Source organism: Seriola aureovittata, chromosome 12 (genome assembly GCF_021018895.1).
Source record: "Seriola aureovittata isolate HTS-2021-v1 ecotype China chromosome 12, ASM2101889v1, whole genome shotgun sequence".
NCBI lineage: Eukaryota > Metazoa > Chordata > Actinopteri > Carangiformes > Carangidae > Seriola > Seriola aureovittata.
The window spans coordinates 21450955-21466028 of record NC_079375.1 but is presented as its reverse complement, the minus strand read 5'-3'; the positions used below and the strand labels follow the sequence as shown (position 1 = coordinate 21466028).

The following is a 15074-nucleotide window of genomic DNA, read 5'->3' as shown; positions in this document are numbered from 1 at the left end:
TATGTGTAATTTGGTCGACTGTCAATGACGTCTCGTCCCAACGTGTCAGTGTTGTGGTCGCCTGCCAGAAGCCAAAATTGACCTTTATCCAGTTTTCAACAGTATATTTTAACCAGATAAGGGATTTTAGTCATCAGACATCTGGATCTTAAGTTATCAGAGAAAGAAGCCAAGCAAATGTTAGGCAGCTCAGCTCACGTGAATCTGCTTTATTCATTGTTCCTACTGGTTTTAATCCACTCGTCCGTTTGTTATGGAGCAGAGGACACCTCTGTGGATAATTCAGCTAGAGGAAAATTCAGGGGATCACCCGAGTCACAAGAGTTAATCCTCTGGGGGACATCAGTGTCTTTACAACATTTCATGGCAATCCATCCAATAATTGTTGAGATCTTTCAGTTAGGACCAATGTGCTTTACTGACCAACAAACTAACAGCAGCATCTACAGAGCCACTAGCATAGCGCTAGCATGGCTAAAACTACATAAACTTGTAAATGATTGTTTTTTTCTAAAAATGAGAAGTTAGTGAAACTACCCGTCTTTATACCAGTCTGTTAATACTCCTTCTCTCAGGCAAACCACGGGATGACTCCCTGAAGAACAAGGTCATAGGTTTGAAGAAGTCCCTCAGCTATGACCATGTTTGTGACCAGGATGAGGAAACAGGAAGCCAAACCGGCTCGACCGCAGGAGACAAAATGACTCCTGTTGGAGGCGGCGGAGAAGGATCTCTGCTGGGTTCCCTCATCGGCCGGAGACATGCCAAGAAGCAGCTAGAACCGGCCGCCACCCCGCCGAGACTGGAGCCAGCCGAGTCCACCGAGTCTGTTCCCCTGTTCTGGAAATCAGCCAGCGCTCATAACTTAACACACGAGAAGAAACCCGTCCACCTGCGGACCTCCATCATGCAGAAGTCTCTGAGTGTGATCGCCAGCGCCAAGGAGAAGATGCCGGGCCTTACCAGCAAGACGCAGAGCGTGGAGGACGCCAGTAAGAAGGGTCTGAAGGGACAGGAGGGGAGGATGCTGTCCGAGGTGGATGAGACACCTGAGCATTATCCAAAAATGATTATCAGCCAGTCAGTGGAGTACTCCAAGACTCCAATGAAGATGGGCATCATGAAACAACAGGTGATTTTTACACTTTTACCTTCCGAATACAAAGTGATTGATGCATTTGTGTGTTTTTTTAGCTTTAGTGCTGAAATGTTTAGTAGATCAGTGGAAGCTGAAAAGGGTTGTATGATGTCACAGGCAACACATGCAACAACTGCACCTTGAGTTTAGATTGTTTTGCTGCTCTGTTGTAACAGGTGAGTGGCAGCCAGCCGTCGATTTGCTCTGAGACGGGGAAGAACCTTTACGACGTGTCTGAGGTTTGTCCCTGGGAACTGGAAGAACCTCAGACGCCCTCCGAAGGCAAAACCCAGAAACATGTTTCCATCGCTCCTGGAGAAACCACCGGCAGCCGGAGAGGCAGCAGCAGCTCTGGAATCACCAAAGGTAGCCGGTCCCAGCAGAGGCAGAAAACAGGGCAGTCCCCTTCCAACAGACGCCGCTCCAAAGATAAAGGCGGAGAAAGAGAGGAAGGCAGGGAAACGCGGAAATCTCGGCCACCCAGGTCACCTCTGCCTCTCAAGCCGGATGTGTGCCCCTGGGAATTTGATGAGCAGCCCATGCTGGGAGGAGATTCAGATTCCCTCTCCCCAGACAGGATCAGGCGTAAGAAAAGCGTCACACCCACTGATGGGAAACCCAAGGGGCTCCACTCAGACCACTCCAAGTCCACAGGGAGCCTTTTACAGCCTCCCTCCCTGATGGTGGAGATCTGCCCCTGGGATTACACCAGCCCACCTTCACCTAAACAGGAGAAGACCTGCAACAGCCCCACCACGCACAAGAAGAAACGGAAAGGCTCCTGCTCGTCCAACCACAAAGCGGAGAAGGAGAAAGGGCGGGAGAAAAGCAGAGAGAGGCGGAGCTCCTCCAGCAAGCCGCCGTCAGAGAGGAGACGGGTCAGCCAGTCGTCGGAGTGCAGCGGGCCGGCTTGTGAGCGGCGGAGGAGCTCCACCAGAGACCCAGAGGTGATGGAGATTAGGAGGCAGGAGGTTTACTCCCAGGAGACGGAGCCCTCTCACACCAGCTTTGCTCAGAAAACTAAACTCTCACCGGAGAGGAAGAGAGAGAGCTCTTTGAGTAGTAGTTACAAACCCGCAGTCATCAGTGGGTCAAAAATGGTCGACGTTTGCCCGTGGGACTTTGAGGAGAAAGACTCTGGTGAGAGGGCATGATAACTGGTGCAACAACTTTTTTTTTGTATTCACAAACCGACAGCACAGAGGACAGAGCAAAGAAACCCAAACGATAAAGATCCAACATTGTATTTGATATGAAAGCTTTTTCTCTGAGTCACCTTATTGTGAAAGATTTCATGAGGTAAAGAAAACGTATCCTGCTGTCCATCGATGCAATCCAAACACGACCTTCTCGTTGTTACATTGCAGTGAATGCAACCTTGAAGTCACTTGAAAGGAAGTTTTAGTCTGCACTTTTGCTTGCCCATTTGTCAGTTACATTGTACGTATGTTTTATCACACGGATTACATCAAGGTGATTTGTAAATGAATCATATTTACCAGCAGATCAGACAATCATTTGTCCACAAACACAGTAAATGCTTCACCTAATGAGCTTATTGAACAGTGGTGTGTGTTTCCCCCGTAACGCTGATGATGCTCTGCGTTACGCAGGAAGCCAGCAGATACTTAATGTATCAGATGCTGACAACAAAAAAAGGCAGGGAAAAAGACCTAAGGAAAAGTAGTGTGTTAGCTTAGAGAAGCAGGACCAAAGCCCCAGACACGGCTGCGATGCCTTACCTTTAGGCCAAATCCATAATTCATGGCATGAAGATGATCTGTTTGATTAGAGGAATGTGGGATTTCAGTACAGCTAAATGCAGAAAACTGTACGTTTCAGTAAAGGTTCTCCATATACAGTATGTATTTTTCTAAAAAAAAAAAGAAAAAAAAAGTCATTGCATGTGGCAAACTGCTGTATCAAGCATCCAATAACTAAATGTTTATTGGTTAATTTGTACTCAAATATGACAGTGGAACGTTTTGATGTTGTTGCCTATGGTATTTGTCTCCTTATGTACCACATGATGCTTCTGAGATGATGTGCATTGCTATCAATAATGTACACACATATTTCAAATGGCTTGCTGTTACAGTTGAGCAGTACTAAAATACCCATGAGGCTCTCCCTTCTGTTGACATTTATTTACCGTTTGCTCAATAGTTGGACGTCCCATCTGAAAATGAAAAAACAAAGACAAGAGAAAAAGAGACACACTCTTGTATCACAGGCTGCAGTTTTACACACATTGAAAATGTGAAGTCTTTCAAGGACCAAAACCAAGCCTGACTAGGCTGGATGATGTGAATAATGCATATTTTTTCTATGACTTAGTTTCCCATCTTACATCTGCTTGAATGCACCTTCCTCCAAATGTTTGCACATATTCAACTGCTAAATCCACGACTATGCATGACCAAAGCTTTTCTTTTGCCACTCTCTCGCAGACAGAAAATGAAGCAATTTGACATTTAACACATCATCTCCAACAACAACAACAACAACAGCAACAGCAACAGTCAGCCTTTCTGTCCTGTGATCTGCCACCCACCAGTGACACCCAGTGCAATGCAGTCACACACGGTCGTCAGTTCAGCTTCATTACAGCTGTGTATGCATGACAGTGAAAACACACGGGGCCATGATACACTTAAATTCACCAGAAGGCATTAAAAAAACATTGCATATACTATGAAATACTTAAAGAGGACTTAAGAGCACATGGGATTTTTCAAATATAGATGTCAGATGTTGTCGTGTATTTATCAGGCGTTTTAGGGAAGAACTTCCTGTGTAAGATCAAGACATGTTTTGCGTGTTCTCATCAGGCTTTCAGGAGCAGCGTCTCTAACGTGAAAGGCCTGATAAATAAACATGACCCCACCAATTGAACTTTCACAAGCTTTTTTTTCTATCAGATGGTTTTAAAGGCTGTTTGAAAAGAAATGTTGCAACTTGCCCACTAAATGTATTTTATGCTTGTTATACCGTAAAGTGTTGCTCCGAAAAGTTACAAACTGTTGTAGCATCCACATGGGAGTATTTATATTGTACATTCATATTGTGTTGCATGTACATACGGTAAATACCCTGTTCTCAACTCTGAATTAAATATTTCTATGAAACCCCACTGTCATCGATTTGGCTTCAGTTTGTCTCAGGAGTTTTACAGTAGTGACTCGTATTATGTCGATCACCTGCTGGTGTCTACAGCACAACTCTACTTTAGCACAAACAGATAAATACAAAACATACACCATCACAAATCTTGACTAATCTCAACCCGTCAGTGGGTAAAAAGGTTGACAATAAAATTTCAATACGAAACAGTTAGTCTTGTTTTCTTTCAACCTCAGAACACCTGCTTGTGTCCACCACCCTGTTAAACCTGTAGTAGCAGCTACGTGACGCTCAAGCAGTCTGTGCAACAGTGCCACCAAGTGGAGGACGACGATCACAATTGTCTAGAAATTACTCAAGTATTGTCCTTTAAGTTTGTGACTATAAAACTGGACAAACGAATGGCTCTGCATATCCAGATTAGACAGTAGTGGAATCTAACTGTGCTTAAGTTACTTTACTTGAGTATTTTAATTTTATGCGTCACTTCAGATTAAGATCTTTCAACAAGATATAAGATCTTCTTATAGAAGACATTTGTTAAAATTAGCTGCACGTCTCTTTCACGTCTTACATGTTTATACGCAGTAATAACTCATATAAATATTATGAAATAACTGACAGGCTCCATTCTGCTGCATAATACACGCGTTTACTTGTGATAGTTTAAATACATTTGCTGATTATACTTTTATAATTTTACTGACGTAGGATTATGAATGTGGATGGGATGTTTTAACATCATGGGATGGCTACTTTTACTTGAACAAAACATTTGAATATTTCCTGAGATTAGACTCATATTACTGACCTAAGAACACAGTAAAGTGATGTGGTACCTGATGGATGTTTAAAGAATCTGTGTAGAACTTATTCTGGATTAGGGTCATACAGTGTCTCAGTGATGCACTTTTACAAAAGCAGCTGTATTCAAGCTCACACTGTCTCTGCACAAACAGTGGTGAAGGAATAAAAGTAACACCACGCTTTAAAATAGATAGACATCCATTACAAGTCTTGCTTTCATAGTTTTATTTGAGTAGAGGGACAAAGGTATTAACAGACAGGTGTAGCATCCAAAGTAAAAGTACTTACTGCTCATTATTATTACTACTGTGATGCATCAATCAGCATTTTAATCTTTCAGCTGGTTGAGGCAAGGGAAGGTAAATTTATTTGTACAGGAGTATAAAGTAACATAAAATGAATTTAGTACCTTAAAATTATAATTAAATACGGTACAGTACTTGAGTAAACGGAAATAATTCCATCACTGGCCACATGTAGCAACAAACAGTTCATAAATCATCTTTAAAACAAATCTGACAGACAGTTTTTGACTGTAGTATTTTTTACAACCTCCAGCGGCACCAGCTCCGTCCTGCTAAATTAATAAGCGACGGTGACGTCATCGCTGCAGCACCGGACAGGGCTGAGTCCCTGCAGGAACAAGCGATCCGACCTGACACGCATCAAGTCAACTACAGACTAGCACAGAACGGCACAGCTCAGCACAACACAACACCAAAACATTTTTCCACCTCATACCTGGAAACACCGGTTTGGAATATCATGGGCAACGTTCAGGTAAGAAAACTTAATTTTATTTATTTATTTTTGACAACTTCTGCAGCTAAAATAACACAAAGTCTGGTTTAGTGTAACGGGACTTGCAACGGGAGGATTTACTCATCCAGTACTTTTTACAGTGTTGAAATGTTGTGTTCGCAGTGATGCAATATGATAAATGTCAGGAAAAGTCATCATCAACAGGGACAAGATCATTAGAAGTCAACACTGAGAAACCTGCTCCACAGACACACCGACGTTATTTACTGCGATGGAGTCAAGACTTTTAGTGCAAACTGCTGGTAAACAGTCAGTGTCGGGGAGCAGAACCTGCGCAGTTAACTGTAGCAGAGGGAGTGTTGCTGCCGGGCCGAGGAGGCAGCAGCAGCAGCAGCAGCAGCAGCAGCGGTAAGGAGGTATTTCTCAGACACGCTGATCAATAAGGCCGCATTGTATAAAAGGAGGGGTGGGCGAGGAGAGAGAGAGAGGAGGCTGCTGCTGCTGCTGCTGCTGCTGCTGTTGCTGCTGTTGCCCCATGACTCAGCAACACACAGGCTGCACCCTTTTCCTGTTGGATGTATAACACCATAATGAATGCGTTCCAGAGCCTCACTCTTTAATCTGCTTTAGTTGGAAGCATCAAAACTGAAGCTTTACACTAGTGGTTTATATGGTTTTATTCTGAATTACTTTCTAAGTTTCTAAGACTATATCAGTAACACTACACAACCGTGAAAGTGTGTGTTGTTGTGTACTTTTTACATATTTTCTTGGATTTTATGAATGATCCATATTCTGTCAATGACCCTGTCACTTTTTATTCTGCAGCCCACCTTAGTCCCATATGAGGATTTCGATGTCACAGCTGATATCAAGGCTATAAGAAAAGCATGTAAAGGTTTAGGTAAGTGTGTGCGATGCTTGGAATGATGCTGCTTTTTCTTCATTCATTCCTGTTGTGAATGCATCCGGTTGTCAAAAATCATTTTCAGAATTCAACATTGTTTGATAAGAGGATGAAAACGTACATTATTATGTATCACACAACATGCACTTTCTGTTTAAAGAAGGTGACCTGACACCATTATGGCATCATCAATACACAGTATAAAGCTTCCTCCTTGAGCAGCTGTCAGTGTGAGTTATAGCGTCTGGTATATCACAGACAAAACATTTTAAAAGTCTATTTCCCAAATTTATAGTGAAAACTGACATGCTAAGAAATGAGCTGATTCTCAGATGCACTTGGATATTTCTCGGCTGAATTAAAGTTTTTAGTGCTTTAAATTGCTCTTTATTGCTCTGAGTGTGGTCAAGGTGGAAATACTACATATAGTAGTGGTACATATTGCTGTGTGTAAGACTATTATATTCCATAAGGCTGAATTAAACTGAAAGCTGAAATGTGTGGCAGCCATTTTATTAAAGGCCTGTGGATTCCTAGACTGCCTCCAGTCATTAAAATGCTTTTAGATGTCTAACAAAAGTGTGGTATTGTTATAATATTGTTACCATGCAATACCATATGCTATATTTCTATATTTCAAGGCTTCTGAAATCAGCCTTTATGTGTACACTGCTGTATACTCTCTAGGCACAGATGAAGAGGCCATCACCCAAATCCTGGCCAATCGTTCTGCAGCTCAGCGTGTGGAGATCAAGCAAGCTTACTTTGAAAAATATGATGATGTAAGTGCCTACAGTACCTCCCTCTCTCTCTCTTTTACTGTATATACACACATGACAACCATGCATCATGTTACCTCTGTGTTGGTCCAGGAGTTGGAGGAGGTCCTGAAGAAAGAGCTGACAGGTAGTTTTGAGAAAGCCACCATCGCCATGCTGGACCCTCCTCATGTTTACTTTGCCAAGGAGCTGAGAAAGGCCATGAAGGGGGCGGGCACAGATGAAGCTGTGCTGGTAGAGATCCTGTGCACAGCCACCAATCAGGTCTGTCAATATGTGATACTGTTGCTGTGCAATGTCTTTCTATTTTCATTGTCTATTATTTTCTATCTTCACCTTAACTCTAACCAAGGGCGTAGGTTTGGTCTCAACACTGAAGATGTGATTTACATAAATATATATCCATCCTAAAGCCTGTTAGCATATTTTCATTGTATATGTAAATATAAAAGATAGATGTGTATGGTAAAATTAAATAAATAGTATAGTAAGGCCAATAAGTCATAGTATGGCATAAAAAACTCATTGTATAGTAAGTCATTAGAGTCTCCAATTAACCTCATGTGCATACATTTAGATTATGGGAAAAAGCCGGAAACCCAAGGACAACATGCAGACTCTTCACAGTAAGGGCCTCAGGTTCAGAACCCAGAACCGACACTCTACCCCTTCATGAAATGATTATAGTGAGGACTTAAAAGGTCATTGTGTAATGAGGTATAAGATTCTCATGGCTTGTTAAGGCAAAGGGCCTTGGATTCGAACCCATGGCCTTCACATTGCAATGCAAAAGTTACAATCACTGCACCACCATTCTGCCCAGTTATATATAGTTTGGTAAGGGATGAAAGCATCATAGTATAGTAAAGCATAGAAATATGTTAGTATACAACAGTAGCCCACAACCTTCACATCGCAAAGCAAGAGTTTTAACCACTGAACAACCATCTAATGTCAACTAGTTACTATAGTAGATCACTAGAACATCATAGTATAGTGAGGTATGAAAATGTAATAGTATATTAAGGCATAAAAAGTCATAATATAGTAAAAAAAGTCAGTATTCATCATGATAAACTGAAGCCAGGGTTAGCTCACCAGTTAATGCTAGCTAACATCAGTTTACTTTGATATCTTCACACGACGTGAGCCTTCAGATAGTCCCCGCCCTCTCAGCCAATCAAATGCTAGCGTGCCTAAATCAGTTGTCTTGTAGACGTAGCCTCTTGGAGGGCACATCGTAATGATCTAATATGACTTCACTTCAAACATAGTGTGAACAAATTCACTCAAATATTGGCAGGGACAATTCAGTCCTCCCGAAATATTGGTGTGGACATGTTCCTAACGTCCATATGCAAACCTCCGCCCTTGACTTTAATAAACTCATCCGACACACCCACAGTCCCCGAACACAGGTGGTCAACAGATGTTAAACCTTCATTAACTGATTTATTGTTTTTGTTTTATTGGCCACTTAGTTGCAGCAGAATCAAGCTATAAACACAACAATGACATACTATCACCTCATAAATGTGATCTGCTTAGAGCAAACATGTGTTGATCTACACATTCAGCAGACATGCAACAACATGAGCATTCATTTAGAGTCGTGTTTCTGGCCACCAGACTAATATAAGAACATAATCATTCCCTTCAATTCCTGAGGGGAAGGAGCATTTGGCTCTCCAACTGCTCCAGTATTTTCATCAGCTAGTTGCTGACTTTGTCTTCCTGCGGTTTGGTGCAGTGGGTTATTAGAGCTTTTAACGCTGAAAACAACATAAGATCAATGAGGCTGAACCGAAACTTTTGGGAAAATTTGTGGGATGTAAAACCAAAACAATTAGCTAAAAGTCGCTAAAACGCTCAATGGATACTTATACTGATTGCCAAGAAACGATTAATTGGAAAGATCCAAAGCCACCAACCGTTATTCAGTGGATGCAAAGACTGGAGCAGGTGACTGCAAGTCTACAGCTGAAAATGGAGGCTTTAATAGAAAGATGGACTTGTTACTAGACTGAGGTGTTTAACTAAGTGAGATGGGTTATAACAAAATGTCATTGTTATATCGCTCTATAACTGACACTGCTATGCTGCAAATGCCTCCCTCTGAGAAAAGTGTCTCTCTACTTATTTATTTTAATCATTATTTTTTATGTATTTTATATTAATTTTCAGGGTATGAGTTCCTATGTCAGGCAATGTATTATTTATAAAAACACATGCTAGCCCTTTAAAATCACTCATAGTCATTTGATCCATTTAACCTAATTTGATGTAAAAGAAATATTGATTAGTTTTAGTGTTAGTGGCTGACAGAGTCTCATCTTCCTTTTCCCAACAGGACATTGTGAGCTACAAGGAGGCATATGCCCAGGGTGAGTTTTCCTCCACGCTGAGTCATGCATACAAAGCTTTCAATCCAATGTTTCTCTCTCATACTGGAAACTGTGGTCATTTAACCAACCCAGCTAAGTACTGTTATATTTGTCTTAAGGTTTTGGGTGTTTTACTCTTGAGAATGACTCACTGTGAAGTGAGCAATGGTTTCCTCACTTTCTGGCCACAAACACTGAGTTCTCACATTTCACTCCTTACCAAATGTGGGAGATTACTTTGAATGTATAAAAGTGGCTCTACCCTACAGTGCACGACCGTGACCTGGACGCAGACATTGAGGACGATACCAGTGGAGATGTGAGGAACCTGCTGATCTCACTGCTGCAGGTAAACACTGACTCTTTGAGGTTTTTATTAACCAAGGAACATATGTGACTCTTCAAGGGGACAGTTGTAGCTATAAATCCAGCCATTCTTAAAGCCTTAGCCAATCCAAGAAGCTGAATGGTACTTTTCATCATTTGATAATGCTTTTCAGAATTGTTCTTCATGCTGGGATTCGCCCACCAAGACATTCGACACACATCACATCATTGTTTGGCATGCTTTGGCCCTTCTGCCATCCAGCGCCCCCACCCTTCTCTGCTTCCCCTCTCTTTTCCTTCCTGCAGAAAGAACAGACAAACACAGTGTGACTCATGTTGTACAGCGACGTCTATCCAAAGAGCTGCCACTTCAATGGCTTTCAAATATTTCCCATTAATGTGGAGCAGATGATTGTTATCCCATTAAACGCCTGAGATTATTTTTGTAATCTATCTCTTTGACCTTTGCTTCACTCACTAAATCTTTTCCCTCACACTCTTTCTACATGCATCATCTCATGCGTATCCATCCTCTTAAACCTCCTCCCGTATCCCTCTTTTCTCTACAGGCGAGCAGGGATGAAGGCTATGAGGTGGATGAGGGTTTAGCCGAACAGGATGCCACATCTTTGTTTGAGGTACATTCTCAAATGAAATCTGAGCCCTTATTCATAGTTTCCCCTTTAAATCCCACTGATGTTTGCAGGGTAACGTGATCGTAGATGTAGATGTCGGTGAATTTGAGCCCACAATGACTTGTAAAATCTCCCAAGTACAGAGTTTATTAAATCAAAGCCCGTTCTTGTGAGGTCAGAAGCCTTACATTTGCAGCTTCACAGTGTTATTGTGCAAACACAAAAGTGTGCAGAGATAGTAATGTCACAACGTTTGCTTCTCTATCAGTGAATTCTCTAATTTACATACTGTTAAAAGGGCAAGATTAGCAAATATTCCTAGTCATGCTAGTGCAATAGTTCAGAGAATGGCAATCTAGGTCTGTTTTGTTGGACAGTCTCCCATTTTCCTCCAGACTAAAATATCTTGACAATAAATGGATGAATTGTCATAAAATTTTGTGCAGATTTTTTTGTCTCTCAGTATAAATCCAAGTCAGTTTGGCGACTCCCTCACTTTTCCACCAGGGTTCAAATTTCCTTTTTTTTTTGTGAACTGTCACAGCAACTGTTGGATGGATTTCCATGAAATCTTGTGCAGATAATCGTGTTCCCTACAGAATAAATTTGAAAAACTTTGGTCACCCCTTAACGCGACATCATCAGGTCAAAATTTAGGTTTGTTCAATACTTTGGATTATGACCTACTTGCAAGCTAAAAACATTTCCATCTGCCTGCTGTACTTTGTGTTTAGTGCTAATGAGCAATCATTAGCATGCTAACATGCTAAACTAAGACAGTGAACATGGTGAACAGTGATGATCGTAATGATGTTAGCATTTTAGCTCAAAGCAACACTGTCTGTGCCTAAGTCGGCTATAACCTGAGAGAGGTGCTAACGTGGCTGTAGACTCGTAGTCTTGCTGCTGTATCACATGGTTTCATAGTCATTCTTATAAGCCTCTTCATAAAAGTACAGCTTAGTTATGAGTTCAGCCATATTATCAGCTATAATTTCTATTTGTTGTGCTTTAACATCTCATTATTTAACTTTATTATAGTCGTATCATTACTGACAGGAATGAACTGAGAAATGATGATATCCTTTAATGAAAACTGTACTTGTCCCTCTGATCAAATGAGCCAAAACATAATAGTTTCAACTTGTTCATGTTGAGGATTTAAATGAAGTAGAAGCATCTGACATTAAGACAAATATTCCCAGATGCTTGCACATTATTTCCTCTTTGTGTACCTGTCAGGCGGGAGAAGGAAGGTTTGGCACAGACGAGTCGACCTTTACCTTCATCTTGACTCACAGGAACTACATGCAGCTTCAGGCCACCTTTAAGTTCTATGAGTCTGTAAGTACTGAACTCAGTCGTGCAAGAAAAGGTTGCTTTTAAAGCATTATTTTTGTGTGTGTTTTTAATATAATGTTGTTTTGTCATTTCAGCTTTCAGGGACAGACATTCTGGACACCATTGACTCTGAGGCCACAGGAACCCTGAAGGACTGCTACATTACTCTGGGTAAGATGAAACAAGCCGATGAACTGATCAGATCAATCATCTGTTCCTGTCATAACACATTCAGACTGTGTGTGTGTGTGTGTTTGTGTGTGTGATTTATAGTAAGGTGCGCCAAGAACCCACAGCTGTATTTTGCCCGACGCCTTAATGCTGCCATGAAGGGACTGGGCACTGACGAGGACACACTCATTCGCATCATTGTTGGCCGTTCTGAGGCAAGTGTGTGTGTGTGTGTGTGTGTGTGTGTGTGTGTGTGTGTGTGTGTGTGTGTGTGTAACTGAACAGTAGTCGTGATGTTTAACAGACAAAGAAATAGACAAATAGACAAAGAAGGGTGTTTTGTGGTGACAGCAGTGTTGTGTCGTTCACCCACAGATCGACCTGGAGACAGTTAAGGACATGTACCTGGAGAAGTACGATGTTACCCTGAAAGACGCCCTGGATTCAGAGTGCGGTGGAGATTTCAAACGCCTCCTCATCGAGATCCTACACTAAACTCTTCTCACTTTCCTCCTACAGGCCTTTATTAAACCTCTGCACCCACTCATTCTTTCTCCTCACTCCTCTTCCTTTTATTACTTTTAGCAGTTTCACTCATTCACCTCGAGGACCACTTTCTATCTTACTTACATCCATTTCCTTCTCTCCCTTCTCTGTTACAGACAATCAGTTGTCTTTGCAGCACGGACCAAAAACCTACTCATTAATATATTATACCGTGTTTAACACAGTTTTACCAAGAACGTCACACTCAGTGGACTTTTCTTTACAGTTGTTGTTATCTGTTTTACAATATTATGGCAGTTCTGTGCAACTTACGTGGAACTTGTGCAGCTGAGCTTTATGCTAACGTATTTATCCAAAAAGAAGTCCTTTATTCACAATAAGCAGCTTTATAGTCTTTGTATTTAAAATATCAATCCACCATTTCAAGCTTATCCCGAAGCTTTAAACATGAAGAGGCTGCTGCTGCTCAACATTCAATATGCAGCCTCTTACTTTATGTTTGTCACTTTATTCATCTCTATCATCCGTCATCATCATCAACTCAGAGATGCCTTTCATGAAATTATAGCGATGCAATTTCCTTTCTGCTGCAACACTCAACACATAAGTGCCGAATTATCGCATTTGAGCTCTGAAATGTGAACACACCAGAGGATTGATTATACAGGAGGATGTTATTACCCTACTAACGAAGGCTTAAAGTAAACAGGATGACGTTTTTGTAGTCACGTCCCTAAGATGCGATGTGGGATTTTAACTGTTCATAGCTATTTTTAATCACAGCTCACAAACTGCCTTGTTCTCACATTTCTACACCTTTTCAAACAGTTGCATTTTTCCTGTTGTCAGTCTTTAAATTTACTACAAGGTTTCAGTCATATACCAGGTGAGGTGATAGGACATTTAAGATCATTAGATGATGATAATGATATTAAACAAGACATGAATTGTAATCTATAACCCCTGAAGTGAAATCACTTATAATGGCCACACTGTCTGTATTCATGTATGGCAATGTATATGAATTAATTTAATTTAAAACCAAGTTTACAGTAAGATCAATTACTACAATAAACCATTGTGTCAAAGAGCAAATGAATACATTAACTTATATGAAAGAAGTAATTGTTAACCTCTTTTAATGGCATAGAAATATGTATGTATGTACTCTATATAGTAATAATAAATTTTAACTCCCCCTGAAGTTAATGTTTCATTCTCCTTATTTCTTGTAGAGGGCAGCATCGCACCACGAGATGAACAGCAGCACATACATACAATACAATGTATGTGCTGCTGCCCAAGAAAAAAAACCTGGCATTGATGAAATCATTGTTATAATTAGATATTTTCTACTGTATATAATAACCCTTAACTTTATAATATGCCCTAATATACTGTATAATGAACACAGGTTTTATTTACATTCTGCTCAGATATTAAATATAACATTTACAGGGTTGGTTTCCATTTCTTAATGTTTGTTTTGGTGACCTATGATCCAAAACTACACAACAGTTGTTTTTTACAACTACAACTTAGTACCAAGCGCAGACGGACACCGTCGGACGCCTCTGGGTGAGTTAAAACCTGATAGAGGAAAAGAGAAGTTCAAAACAAGTGAGAACTGCTTCCAGATGCACGAACACAGGAGAAGCCGATTCTCACTTTGCTTCCCACTGATAGTTTCTATCTTTCCCGCAGCTTTCTTCTTCTTTTTCTACTCATCTTCCTCCTGTATCTCTCTCTGTCTTTTTACTGCCTTGATGATGTGTTAGCTTCAGTATCAAGGGCAAACACCTGCTTTTCTACACATTCTTGCTACCTGTATATCCACAGTCTGTGCACCATATGTGGCCCAGTTCACCTTCCATCTCATGCTACACTCAAACTCTGTCCACCTCTCTGCCATGCCTGTTAATACGAGACAAAGGTGGAGGTTCCACTTCCATGCAGCGTGTGGACACAAGCGTAATGTGTGAGACACATTTGAGAAACACTTGTCCTGTTATATTTTAGCTTTCAGATGTCAGATTACAACAACTGTAATAACTGGGGTTTGAGATAAACATTTAACTTTCTTTAAAAGAAACCCTCCAAAGGATTATTAATATTTAGATCCTCCCCTTTACTATAAAATAATTTGCAATATCCTCAAAATAATGAAATAGTATTAGTGCAACTCAGTTTAAC

General features: G+C 40.9%; 2 protein-coding genes across 2 annotated transcripts in view; both read left to right on the top strand.

Annotated features, from left to right (window-relative positions):
- Positions 1-4271, top strand: part of LOC130179457 (probable G-protein coupled receptor 158) — a 60550-nt gene extending 56279 nt beyond the window's left edge. Inside the window, exons 12-13 of the mRNA XM_056392450.1 lie at positions 576-1132; positions 1315-4271. Of these exons, the coding sequence (XP_056248425.1) occupies positions 576-1132; positions 1315-2292 (1535 nt within the window). The 3' untranslated portion in view covers positions 2293-4271. The remainder of the gene's footprint in view (positions 1-575; positions 1133-1314) is intronic.
- Positions 4272-5688: 1417 nt separating this feature from the next.
- On the top strand, positions 5689-14085 carry anxa13l (annexin A13, like). The gene is made up of 11 exons (XM_056392344.1): positions 5689-5848; positions 6659-6734; positions 7425-7519; positions 7610-7780; positions 9867-9900; positions 10170-10249; positions 10797-10865; positions 12105-12206; positions 12299-12374; positions 12477-12589; positions 12750-14085. Exons 1-11 carry the CDS (start codon positions 5834-5836, stop codon positions 12867-12869), a joined length of 951 nt encoding a protein of 316 aa, XP_056248319.1. The 5' UTR covers positions 5689-5833; the 3' UTR covers positions 12870-14085.
- The last annotated feature ends 989 nt before the right edge of the window (positions 14086-15074 follow it).